Raw genomic sequence first — 13,311 nt, forward strand, 5'->3', positions numbered from 1 at the left:
CCATTTGAATGGCAACTGGTGCTCTGCTCAGCTAAGACAAAGATGCAGCTTAATGCAGCCAGATCTGGTGGACATTAACTGTAAAAGTAATGAAGTTGAAGTTGAAATAATTGTAAAGTTTTATTCTGTATGAACCCCCAGCATTTTCAGGGTTCATTTTTAACCTAACAGGGAGAACAGCAGGCATAAGAAACTCTAAGTCCCTGCCCCTTTTGCCCTGGCTGGTCCTGTTACACTTTCACACAAAAGCGGTGTCGCGAATGATGATTGAAGCGCAAAGAGCAGATGCCGGGACCTTCACGGGCGGTCGGTCACGGCCCCTCTGTGCATTTGCGCTCATCCTCATTCCCTTTCAAAGCTCAGAGAGGAGGCTCCACCTGCCACATCAGTGAAGGACGTGCAAGGAGAAGGTGAAGTGGAGACAGAGGAAGCGAAAGTGGGAGCCGAAGCAAAATCATTTTCCATTCCTCTGAATGTTTTGGTAGCCCAGCTGGCTTAGGGGAGGAAAAAATAATTGCGTGAGCTCTACTCCTCATTAAGGAGAAGCTTTCTTTTTCTCCAGTGGAGGCGAAAAGAGCAGCAGGGAGTTAGGGCAGGGGAGCCGGGGCAGCCAGTGTAATTTGGCTCCCTAAACTTTCACCTTCTCTTCTCACACTTCATTCGCTATGCTCCTCCAGAGACTAGTTGAGTTTTAGCCAAATGGTTTATGTCCCTCACTTTCTTCTCCCTTATCCACATATCTCCTGTTGGGCCTTGCCCTTGCTGCCACATCCATAATGTTAAGGGCAGTGCTCACTTACTTCCTCAGATAATTTTTTCAGGGAGAGGAAAGTGAGCCAAGCTTTAGCTAACTTTAGCTATGGTGTAGTAAACTTTTTCTTTACTCTAAAGGAATGTAAATAGGACAGTAGGACAAAAAAACAACATGTTATGCAGAATATCTAAATGAATGAGAGGAGAGGATATAGGAGATGGGGTGGTAAAGCGAAAGTATTGCTCCTCTGTGTGTGTGTGTCTGTCTGGCTTAGCCAGCAGTGCACCTGCAGACGGTAAGTAGAGCAGCGTAAAAATATGATGATGGACGAGCTCGTAAATGCAAACTCCCAGTGAATGAACTAAGCTGTTGCGTCCCCACAAGGGCCATACCCAAAGCCCCGTTACAAAAAGCATGTGTCCCAGACATTTTACATCTGCTTTATCACTGTCTACTCAGAGGCCAAGTGCCGAAACATCCATAAGAGTTTGGGCGTTTATATATATAAATATATATGTAAAAAGTCGCAGACAAGACGAGGAAATGTTGGTGCGGAGATAATTCCAGGTGCCGTCCTGCTGCAAAAGCAAAGCAGGTGAAAGGAGCGCGTCAGCTTGTGTTAGCACATTAATTTGAAAAGCCAGACCGCTCACACCAGAAGCCACATCGTTTTCACTGTCTGGCACGCACATGTCTGCGGTCAGACTTCCACCGCTGGCCGCCCCTGCGGTTCTGCCTGCACCACTGACATTCAGGTTCATCGCTCCTGCTGTCAATATCAATAATTACCAGCGGGCACAAAATTGGCTCTCAGCGAAGATGAACTGGAGCACAAATATAGAATGAGTTCACTTGAAGGCACTCGGTAGAGTTCAGACCTCAACAAGTCTTCAACTCTCCGTTATTTACCTCGACAGCACCAAAGACAACAAAGCAGGTTTATTATCAGAGGCAGGCTTTATTTCTTAATGTTCTGTGCCCATGAATCTGACTTATCATATGTGGCATAAACAAAAGTTTTCAGGAAGAAACTATTAAAAGTCAAACACCTTAACTTGTTTAAATATCGTCGATTTAGGGACATATTTTCGGGCATGACCCTTTAGCCTCTTAGTTTTCGATCCCTGTCTGTAAGTAAGACTTCTGACCTCTTCATGCTCAGTGGAGGACCGTTGTTTGCATTGTTGAGCATGCAAAAAAACATGTGTCCATGCTTTATTAAATAAATAAAAGAAATAAAAATCAGCTTTCTCCTCATCCTCCGTCGAAGTCCACCATCTTGAATGACAGCAGAACGGCATTGAGGGCTTTCTTTAAGACTGCCACACATGAAACTACTAAATGGGAAGGAGCCAAGCTGACTGGTGAGCACCAACTGACCTTTCTAAATAAGAGTGGAATGTCAGTAAACTGATCATCTTGCACAGATAGAAAAGTGTAAATAAACCTGCAAATGAAGCCAGGCCTTAACGATAAATCCCCACAGCACTGTTTCCACCAATAGAAGCAATAATAGATTAGACATATCACATCATTGCTTTACTCTGAATTTCTATTTTTAACAGAAGCATTAGACTTGATCCTTAATTCCAGGTGCTGCAACTCTCCTAGTCTTTGTTTAGCGTGCTGTCAGTGAAATGAACAACCTCCCACGCAAAACTCTTACATCAAAAGCTGTAAGAGCTTTTGATGTAAGAGAGGACATCAAATCTTATAGGAAGTGAAAAGTGGCATTTCTTTCACTTATTTTCACTTATTCACATGTTTTAGCTGTAATTAATTAATGCAAACAGCATTTTTGCTGCTATGAAGGAGCACTTACATCAGATCGATAAGTCTGACCGCTTCCCTTTGTTGTATCGCTAAAGATAACGCAGCGAAAATGCTAAGGCATGCCACGCGTAATTATAGCGTAGGCGGTTTCCTCCACTTGAGCTCATTTTATCCAGCCTTTAATTGATGTGTTTGTGCCTGCAGTCAGTTTTGAGGAGGCCATTAGCTGACTGTGTTGTTTACACTCTTATATTTTAATTAGATTTGTGTTTTTTGTTTGTATTTAATTGGGAAAAATAGCTCAAGTCAAAGATAGCAGTACTCGAACGTGCGATCATTTTAGTTTAAATCTAAATGAGCAAGTTCTTCCTCCCTTTTGTCAAGTCACACTCAAAGTTTCTGAAGGGCAGCCAATCACAGGTTTTGACATTGACCGCAATAAATACAAATTTGAATACTGCATGCAGTGGGATAGATGGAGCTCAACATTTATAACTTTGCACCTGCTTAATTTTATATCATAAATACACATCTTGATTCCAATAGATAGATAGATAGATATGTGTGTCTTTTTTCTATACTGGTTTTCCTAATTCAATAGGGAACCCTGTAGGCACACACCATGAATGGCACACACATACACACTGGGAATAGTCTGAGTTCAGCACAGCTGCAGTCACAGTTAATTGGGTAGACAGGGAGTGACAACACCCAAAGGATTTTTTTTAATGTGTGTGTTCCCTTTTACATCCCTTTACTCGTGTGACCTAGAGCCTCTCCTTCACTGATGGAGTGTTAGGGTGATAGATGGAATGAGTCTTCTCTCTCTTCCTCACCCTGACTCCCAGCCTATCCATCCATCCATCCATCCTCTCTGAACAAAAAGGAAGGGGTGAGGAATGAAGTGATGGATGAGTATGGAAAAGTTTCCTAATGCGTTAATGTTCTTCTCCTGAGAGGAGGGGAGCTGAGGCGATAAGGAGAGGCCGTGTCACGTGATGATCAGGGAGAAAGAGGGCGAGAGGGCCACATCTCCAACCTGGAATAGCCCGACAGCAGCCGCCTCCCTGGAGTTTCTCTTTCAAACCCACGTTGAGCACTTGCTGTTTGTCTCTTATCGTGTCAGGGGAGAGTTATTTAAAGAAAGACAGAAAGCAAGAGAGAAAGAAAAGAAAATTTGATCAGAGGGGAGGGGACCTGATTTGATTAGTCGTGACTCCAGACCAGAGGAGCGCTTGGCTGTAGTCTCTCTTTCTCTCTTTTCATTATCTGATCGGCCTTCTCTTTTTGCATCTCTTCCCATACTCTCATATTCGTAATGGGAGTCAGCCATTGTGAGTGACTTTAATGCACTCGTGTTCCACTGACAACTTTCCTTTAAAACAAGGCTTCGTCGACTCCAGTCCTCAACACAGCAGCTCTACTGTATGTTGTCCCAGTGTAAAACCTCCTGTCTCACTTTCTGAACATCACCGCCTCCTCCTTCTCCTTCTCCTCCTCCTCCTCCTCCTCACCCCTGCCTTCACCCCAACTCCCCCCAACCATTTCCCACTTCCAACAGAAGCTCAGAGTAAGCCCTACTACTCGGATTACTCCCCCACCCGCCTTCTCATCCACAAGATGTGCACCAGCCACTACCTGGACCTGTTCATCACCATCGTAATAGGCCTCAACGTCATCACCATGTCAATGGAGCACTATCAGCAGCCTAAGGTCAGATGTTTGGGAAAACAGGATGCTGGCTTGGCTCAGTCCTTTGGGGGAAAAAAGAGAGAAAAAAGTTTTACCAATCTGTTTACATGTCAATCTAAAAAAATCACTATGTTTGAATATTAATATGAATATAAATGAAAACATATTAATGTTAAATATTAAAAATTCCTTTGGATGTTCTTTTTCCATGAGTGGTTTTTAATTACCATCTCATATCAGTCACTTCAGTTGATATAATGAATACAGTGCAGCTTCTCATAGTCCTACAGTTACAGACAAATGCACGCTCTTTTGTTGTGTCAGGAGTCTAATTCTTCAAATTTTGCCAATTCTTTCAAGTTTTTCTGCCATGAAAATAATATAAAAAGCTGATTATTGGCAACGCACGTTGGCTGTTAGACACTCCATTCCTTAATCTTCAGGTCAGTGGCGTCTAAAAACAAATGTTATTGGAATTCTAGTTCAGGCTTCCAGGAACATGAGGTTTATAGCTTTGAATGCTTTAGGAGACAGTGTCAGGTGAACAAGCCTTTCCAACGATAATAAAATACTAATGAAAAAAAATCCGCCTCACCAGTTCTTTGAACAAGGCTGAGAGAGGGATAAGGTCATCAGGGAAAACAAATGAAAGTTAGATAAGAACTGTAAAAAGCTTGGCTAGAAAGGCAGTGGAAAACTATAGAGGGAGGTCAAAACAATAAATACTGAATTTTTGGACAATCAGTGAAAAGAAAAAAGTCATATTAAAGGACTTTAAATAATGCTCCAAACTGTAGAGAATTAAGGTAACCAGGTTTAGCCCAGATCCAATCCATTAAAGAAAGGTAATTATATGTATCCTGAGAATCACTGAGGTCTGGTTATGGATTCTTGGGATTTATAGTCTATATTTTAATCACCATCAGGCATCAGGCTTTGCCAGCTGGGATTTCTCCAACACTCAAATATGAGTCCATCACTTTATGTATCACATTGTTGGCCAACAACAAACTAAAGTGGATTTTTGAAAAAATAAATATGACTGAGTGGATAAAGTTGTATTTAGCAAGATGCATCAGATATCAATGGAGAGTCAACAAAAGCATAGGATTGCATTACAGGGTGGATAAGGGTATTGTAAGGCATGGTATATGAAAATGTAGAGCAGGAAGCTAGATCCTAGCAACATGCTAAGAATATTAGTAGACAGTAAAAAATTACATGAGCCCTAAATTGAAGTTGTTTTTGAACTCTCTAAATATCTGGCTAGTACCACAATATAATGTTTGAATTGTTGCCTCTGATTGCCATCACAGTGGATTTTAGATCAAACAATCAAATTTCAACTTTTAACTTTAATTCAGGGATTTAATAAAAGCCTTGCATTAACTGTTGATGAATTATAGCCATTTTTATGCATGTTACCCCATTTTACATTGTTTCTGAGGCAACTGATTGACAAGCAGGTTCACGGGCATGTGAGGCCCAGGTCCAGAGAAAGTGAGAGAGGCTATCTTAAAGCTGAAAACAATTAACCAATAAACAGACAGCAAAAACTTTAGGAGTCACCAAATCATCAACTAGTTCATTTTTTTAAAAAGGACATGATGACAGAATTCTTTCCATGGTTAAGAAAAACAACTTCACAACATCTGTCAAAGTCAAGCACACTCTTGAGTGGGCATATCATTGTCGACCCTAAAATGAAGAGACACCTTCATAAATGTAAATATAAAAGGGTTTACAATGAAGAAAACATCTAAAACAGCCAACACAGTTCTGTCACTGGAGCCTATCCCAGCTGTCTTAAGGTGAGAGGCGGGGTACACCCTGGACAGTTTGACAGTCTGTCGTAGGGCAAAGACATAGACACAACCATTCACACTCACATTCACTGCTATGGGCCAGTTAACCTAACCCCACTAACTGCATGTCTTTGGACTGTGGGAGGAAGTTGGAGTACCTGGAGAGACCCACACAAACACAAGGAGAACATGCAAACTCCACACACAGAAAAACCCTGGCCTGATGGTGGAATTGAACTCAGGACATTCTTGCTGTGAGGCAACAGTGGCAACCACCATGAAACTGTGCTGCCAGACAGGCAGCTCAGTAGGTAGACTGTTTGCCCCATGATCAAAAGGTCAGGGGTTCAAATTCGTACCATATCTACACAATGGCTGCCCACTGCTTCACTGAGTGAGTGGCTTAAATTCAGAGGACTAATTCCCCATGGGATTAGTATATGTGTATATATAATTTGTATAGATGAAAGGGAAATTATGTTGGGGGAAAAGGATTCAGAAGAAGGGAAACAGCTCATGATCCAAAGCATAATACGTCATCTGTCAAACACGGTGGAGGCTGCCTTTGGAAGCGAGCCACTATTGTCTATTGATAATGTGACGTTACCAGGAGAAGCAGGATGAGTTCTACAGTATACAGAGCTGTGCTCTCTGTCGTTGCAAAAGATTTTCATCCGAGTGCGGAGAGAGTCCTTACATTTAAAATAATGCTAGTTAGTTCAGTTACTTTTGAGCTTCTGAAAATGGGGTACCACATGTCAAAACAGCTGTAATTTCTAAACAGTTACCACAGTTCAGCCAAACTTATAATAAATCTGCGAGTACTGCATTTGGGTCCTCTTTCTCTTCGCACCTGACCGTGACAACCCTGAGGTCGCATCTTTATCATTTGATTAAAAATCTACTGTGGTCACAAACTGAGTTACTGTCCAAACATTTATGGAACTAACCATATAAAGCTGATCTCTGTCAGTAGGTACTAGAGAATATGTTAAGGTACAATAGAAGGTTTGGTGGTTTAGAGCAGTGATTGGTTAAACTGAATGATGTTTTCAAGGAACCGTTGGTGTCAGATTAGAAGCTTTTTGGGTAGAATGTGGGGGTTTTACTTTTTAGTACAACAGAAGGTTGTACCAACGGATACCCTTAAGAGAAACAGAATGTTGTTTGTTAGAAGGCAGTAAGACTGAACAGTGTTATTGGGTAGGATAGAAAGTTTAGCACAACAGATGGTGGCCGATACAGTGCAGCATCTCTGGGAAGAGTAAGAGGTTTGCTAAAATGCCTTTTGGTAGAAAATCTGGAATTTGTTTTTTGTTTGTTTATCTTGTACAACAGCATTATTAGTAAAATTGTTATTAGATAGAATTGCTGAGTATAGATATTAAATAATGTTAGGTAGAACTGAATATATTTGGTTTGAATAAGAGACTACTTGGGAGTATGATATGTCAACAAAGAGTGCTAGCATAACATGTTGTAATAAGTGTAAAATCTTCCTGCAGGAATCAATCAATGGTCTCTGACTGCTTTTAAAGTAGAACAAATTGTAGAAAATAGAAAATAATAGATGGCTGGCATCAAGGGATTTATCACAAACTGGTGCCAACTGTTAGTGTATGAATTGCCACCAGTGAGACTTTAGTCCAATCCCTCCTGATGACCAGTTCCCTCCAAAGCTCTCTGTTAAAGGTCAGTTTTTACATGCAGATGGGAAATGTGAATTCTCCCTCCAGCAAAAAAAAAAAGAAAGAAGGAGAAATGGCCACTTTGATTCTAATGGGCTTTTCATGGAGAATGAGGGAGGAACAGAGGGGATGGTGTGATCTATTCATGGAATGGCTAATTCTGAAGAAAGGACAGCCTTTGCATTATGGACCCTTTAGATTTTATGATTAAAAAAGCATGAACGTGCTTTATTTAAGCTGCAAAACTAAGCAGCATAACAAGCCATTCAGTTTAAATCAGTGTTTTCCCATTAAAATATGAAAAAGATAGCAGCGAGGTGAGATCATTTCATTGGTTTTCTCTGCAGCTTCAGCACATTTCGATAAATAATGAAAACCACAGATCGCCATGGTGGAGTAAGAGAGAAAATTTAATGCCGGCTTTACAGAGTTGTTAAAATGGATACTTTTGCACTTTATGAATCTGTAACTTTTTTTTTGATCATTTCTCTCAGGAGCTGGATGAAGCACTGAAGATCTGTAACTACATCTTCACTCTCATTTTTGTGCTGGAGTCGGTCTTCAAGCTGGTTGCCTTCGGCTTCCGACGCTTCTTCAAGGACAAGTCAGTATATAAATCGCTCGCAAGTTCCCTGACGTGTCATGTTGAACTTTCCTACACTGACACAAAGAAAAACTGAGATTCTAAAGAAACATTTGCCTCCTGTTTTTCGGTTCTAACAATTGGGGTGGATGTGATATTTTAGTAGATTAGTGGTTGCAAGCACTTGTCTTTAAATTGTGAGTCATGTAGAAAATCTGAGGCAGCGTTCAGAGAAGTTAAATGAGCTTTTTCTAAGGTGCTCCAGCGACTGGTTCTCAGAGAGGCCTGCATGAATACAAACAGCCTTGTTAAACACCAATAAAACACAAATGCCTTAGATGATTTCATAGCTTTGAAATCTCTGGCTTTCTGGTGAAAACCACACAATAATACACAAACACAATCCCAGCAGCATTGCTGCATACTGGCACATGTTGCATATAAAGAAATACACCCACTAAACCCACACACTTCAGTGGAGACATTGTGTTTCTGGACCAGAGCTGACCACCTAGGAGTCCACGATGTCTGTCCCGTTCGCCAGAGAAAGACCATTATCCTTTTCACGTCTGGCAACAGCCCAGTTTAATAACAGCTCAGTCCACAACCTTTTATTTTTGCACATATGATCAGGCTGTTTCCAAGTACAGCAGCATTTAGCCAAAAAAAACCCTGAACTAATTTAAAAATACATATATAATTTCAGGCGGATTGATTAATGCAGTTTGAGTAGATGTAGGGATATGTGGATTTAAATGTCAAAGCCTCACATGGATAGAAACAATAGAATAAAAAGCAGTGCAATAACCAGGTTACTGCGACCACCCACCTCTGTCTTCAGGTTTTATACGTTCACTTTGTTCCAGACTTGTTGTTTATTGAACAGCAACTTCAAAACTGGTCATGTCTGAACATTTTGTGCACTATGGGGTGGCTGTAGTTCAGGTGGCAGAGCGGATCAGCCACTAACCAGAAGGTCGGTGGTTCAATCCCAGGCTGCTCCAATCTGCATGCCAAATATCCTTGGGCAAGATACTAACCCCATGTTGCTCTCTGATGCATCCATCGGAGTGTGAATGTGTACGAATGTTAGATACTTAGCACTTAAGCTTAGAAGTGCTTGTGTGATTGGGTGAATGAATTAGCTGTATAAAGCGCTTTGAGTGCTCGGACAGAGTAGAAAAGCGCTATATAAGAACCAGTCCATTTACCATGCCTATGTGACTGGAATCACATCGTGGCTGCTTTTTAAACTTTCCTCATAGCACTTAAAATAGTCAGCACGCTCTCACTGTCATGGAGAAAATGATCCGTCTCTAAATTTCATGAGTTATTTGATTAGTTAAATATGCATGACTAAAGCTTTGGAACACTGAGGTGATACATTATACAGAATCTTTTGAGTGTCACTGTAGACTTAAAAAAGGCCATGAAAGCTGTGTTGTACCCAGGACTCGTCCTTAGCGTTATCCATTTTCTATCCATGTTGAAGTTCTCCTAAATAAGGGACCATCTCTGTCTCTGTCTGGGCAGAATTGTGGTGGAGTTCTTACTATTGTGATGTCAAATTTGGAGTGTTTCCTCTAAGCACTCCAACTTACTCAGTCAAAAACATAAGACTGCAGTTCTGAGTTGGACTGTTGTCGATTTCTTAAAGTTCAAAGTCATCAGATCTGTGACTCAGTTCTGACTGAAGTCCACTTCATATGACGGGAGTTCACACTTGTGTGATGGTGGAAATGACTCACATATGGGTGATTTGTTTGAGTCCATTTTTGCAGCCAATCACATTTATCCGAGGTTTCAGTGAAAACAACTAACCCAAGTCTGTGTTTGGTGCTGATGAGTATGTTTTGTGTACGTCTGTGTGTGGTTGTGTTGGCGTGTAGGTGGAACCAGCTGGATCTGGCCATCGTGCTGCTGTCCATCATGGGCATCACTTTGGAGGAGATTGAGGTCAACGCTTCCCTGCCCATCAACCCTACCATCATTCGCATCATGAGAGTGCTGAGGATTGCTCGAGGTATGATACTGACACCCCCCCCCCCCGACCCCTGACCCTCGACCCTTACACAGTGTGAGACACCAACGCACAGCAAACTCTTTCAAGGTGCTGTACTTTGAAGATGATGTAAAACACACATCCCCGGGACTCCCCTTTCTTCATTTTTTGCATGGCAGATCTCAGCATGGTTCGGGCAGGCTGTGAGCCGACCAGATGGCACAGAGACACACAGTCAGCTGACAAACTGAGAAGAAGCGAAGGGAGAGAAAAACACAGGGTGAGGAAAGTGAGCTTAGGGTGTGAGAGAGCCAAAACACACTGTGACAGTAAGTGAACTAAGCTGCAAGAAGCTAAGGAGAGGATGGGGTACAGTAAAGAAGGATGAAAGAGATGTAAGAATAAAAGAGAAATAAAGGAAAGAGATTGGATTGATGAATGACTTCTGACCTTAAAATAGACTACCAGAAGGTGAGATGAAGTCAGGAGTGAAATAGGCGTGCAGAGTAAAAGAGGTTCAGGCTGATTATTGGAAGATAGGAGAGATAAGAGGCTTTACCTGAAGGCTTGAGGAGAGGAAACAAAAGGAAGGAAGATGAGAGAAAGAGGAGCTAAGACATGCAGAACGGGAGCTTGTCTGTTTGGTCCAAACACTGAATGTGCAGCGATTAGGTAGCATGGAAGTCGTGATTAATCGTTGTCGCTCAGCCGACACATTTTTTGCTTTGTTTGTCTGTGTGTATTTGATGGGTCCAGTCTTTCTGTCTGGCATCAGCATGCCTCTCATAATCAGATTGAGCAGGAATCTGAGTTAGCTAGATTAAATTCACATGTTGTCAGCAGTGGAATCAAAAGGTGGTTTGTTTTCTGTCCAACGCTGTGAGTGAGACAGATGTGTGTCCTTTGTGCACAGAAAAGCTGGCAGAAATTCCAGCTGTGTAAGTTAACAGACTAATCAGTATCACAACTCAGACACAGGAGAATCTGATGGATTAAAACTAAGTGTTGTTTTACATTTAATGTTTAAAACAGAATGTAGGCTTCGACCATGTAGTCCACAAGTACAAATAGGTGTCCTGGTTTAGGATAATCATGCTCATAGAACAATAACAATGTTATAAAAGTGCTTACAGCTAACAAAGAAAATTTGGGGAAGAAATGTCTTAGAAATTATAAATTAATTAATTATAAATTATTACTGATGCTCTAAAACTTCAGAAACTGTTGAAAAAACTTTTCCTTCCTACTATCCAAGCAGAGGTTTGATGCATCTTCCAGGAATGGTGAAGCTATTTTCCAGAGAACTGTTTGGTCAATTGGATTCTTTTCAGCCACTGAAGACTTGCTTTCATTTCATTTCAGCCTGAACTTCAGCCTGAACGATGAGATTTTTACTACATTACCTTTTGATTAGATTAAAGTGCAGATTAAATCAGCTCAAGTATTTTCCGTTTTTATAAAATGAACTATTAAACTCACTTCAAATTGGATTAAATTACCATAATGAAAAAATAAGCACCCTAACACACTCTTGACTTTTAACAAAATTCAATATTTATTAGTCAATATTTACTTTTTTTTTTTTTCATTTCACAAAAACTGTAATTACACTGGTTTAGGCACCAATAAATGATGTGTTTAAAAAACTTCCTCATACTTTTATTGCTTATTATTTTACTATATGGCAAAAAGTAACAACTCACTCACCATAAGCAGTGAGACAACAGCTTGAGAATCATCAACCCACCAACCCCTTGCACTCATGGTGTCACAGCTTAGCAATCCTAACATGAAGGCAAATAAAACATTACCACAGTGAGTGGCATTTTACATGACCTTATGTGCATACGCTTTGCTCTTTCAAACCTTGAACTTGCACAACACACCCACACAAAATGCTATTAATAGACATGGACATAAGATTAGTTGTCAGCTTTTATCCCTCTTAGCAATTTCATGGTCAAATCCATGATTCAAAACACACGCCTACTTAATTTGTAAAGTAGTTGAAGTTGACAGTACTCAATCCTTTTAAAAATTGCTTTTGACATTTATATTGAAAGTATGTGTTAAAGTGCAAAATAACAAGGAAATATCTGTTATGTCGTGTCTTTCTAGTTTACGCTGTGGAGTCATTAGTTACTGTAGCTCGAGTGATTACACCAGAAAATTATAAAGTTAGATTGTTTTGGAAAAATCACCTTGAGGCAGTTTGAACTGTTACTATGTTTTCAAGGCTGTCTTTACAGCTGATTAATGGATGTAATGTTTATCAAGTTATGGTCAGCGCTTTGCTAATCTGTCTGGCATATGTTTAGATGTTTCAGTGGTAGCAGCTGAGGTGCAGACAGATGCCTTTCGGTGGTAAATGCATCATTAGTGGCCATATAATTATTCAGAGAAAAGTGTTTCTCACTGGAATATGTGTCATGTTAGCTGAGCTAATATATTGAAGCTAACAGATGTCTGGCAGTGCGGGTTAAAAGTGTGTGGTTAAAATAAAAGTAAATTTTTTTTGCAAATGTGGGATTTCCCTTTTTGTGTCCTATGTTTACGTTTTTTTGTTAATATGTGAGTAATTGATATAGATAAAAAAAATCTCTTATTATTCCATAACATGTTTTCTTCCCAGTTTAAAAGAGATCACGATAGCACTGTGATTCTATTGATGCTTATTTAGATTATTCATCTTGTGTTTAGCAGGACTATACATCTATTTTTACGTTAATGCACATATCTAATCAGCTAATCACATGGCAACATCAGAATAGGTAAGACAGGTCATTTAAGTGGCTTTAAGCATGATGTGGCTTTGGTGGACGATGGTTGGGTGGTTTGTTGATCTTCTGGGATTTTCCTGCACAACCATCTCTGGGGTTTACAGAAAATGGTCTGATAAAGGGAAACTGTCCAATAAGCGGGAATTCTCTGTGCATAAATATCTTGTTGATGTCAGTGGCGCATGGCCAGACCACTTCGAGCTAATACAATTATGCAACACTAACAAAAAGAAG

The 13,311-nt window shown here is 40.5% G+C and overlaps 1 protein-coding gene across 12 annotated transcripts in view; it reads left to right on the plus strand.

Annotated features, from left to right (window-relative positions):
* Positions 1–13,311, plus strand: part of cacna1g (calcium voltage-gated channel subunit alpha1 G) — a 320,435-nt gene that overhangs the window by 283,412 nt on the left and 23,712 nt on the right. For 9 of the 12 annotated variants that reach the window (XM_087845313.1, XM_087845309.1, XM_087845318.1 and 6 more), the window contains 3 exons: positions 4,089–4,240; positions 8,207–8,316; positions 10,185–10,318. In XM_087845313.1, the coding sequence (XP_087701439.1) occupies positions 4,089–4,240; positions 8,207–8,316; positions 10,185–10,318 (396 nt within the window). The remainder of the gene's footprint in view (positions 1–4,088; positions 4,241–8,206; positions 8,317–10,184; positions 10,319–13,311) is intronic. The other 3 variants (XM_087845314.1, XM_087845311.1, XM_087845316.1) reach the window with 1 other exon arrangement.

Source organism: Neolamprologus brichardi, chromosome 8, assembly GCF_056152115.1.
Source record: "Neolamprologus brichardi isolate AB-2024 chromosome 8, ASM5615211v1, whole genome shotgun sequence".
Lineage (NCBI taxonomy): Eukaryota > Metazoa > Chordata > Actinopteri > Cichliformes > Cichlidae > Neolamprologus > Neolamprologus brichardi.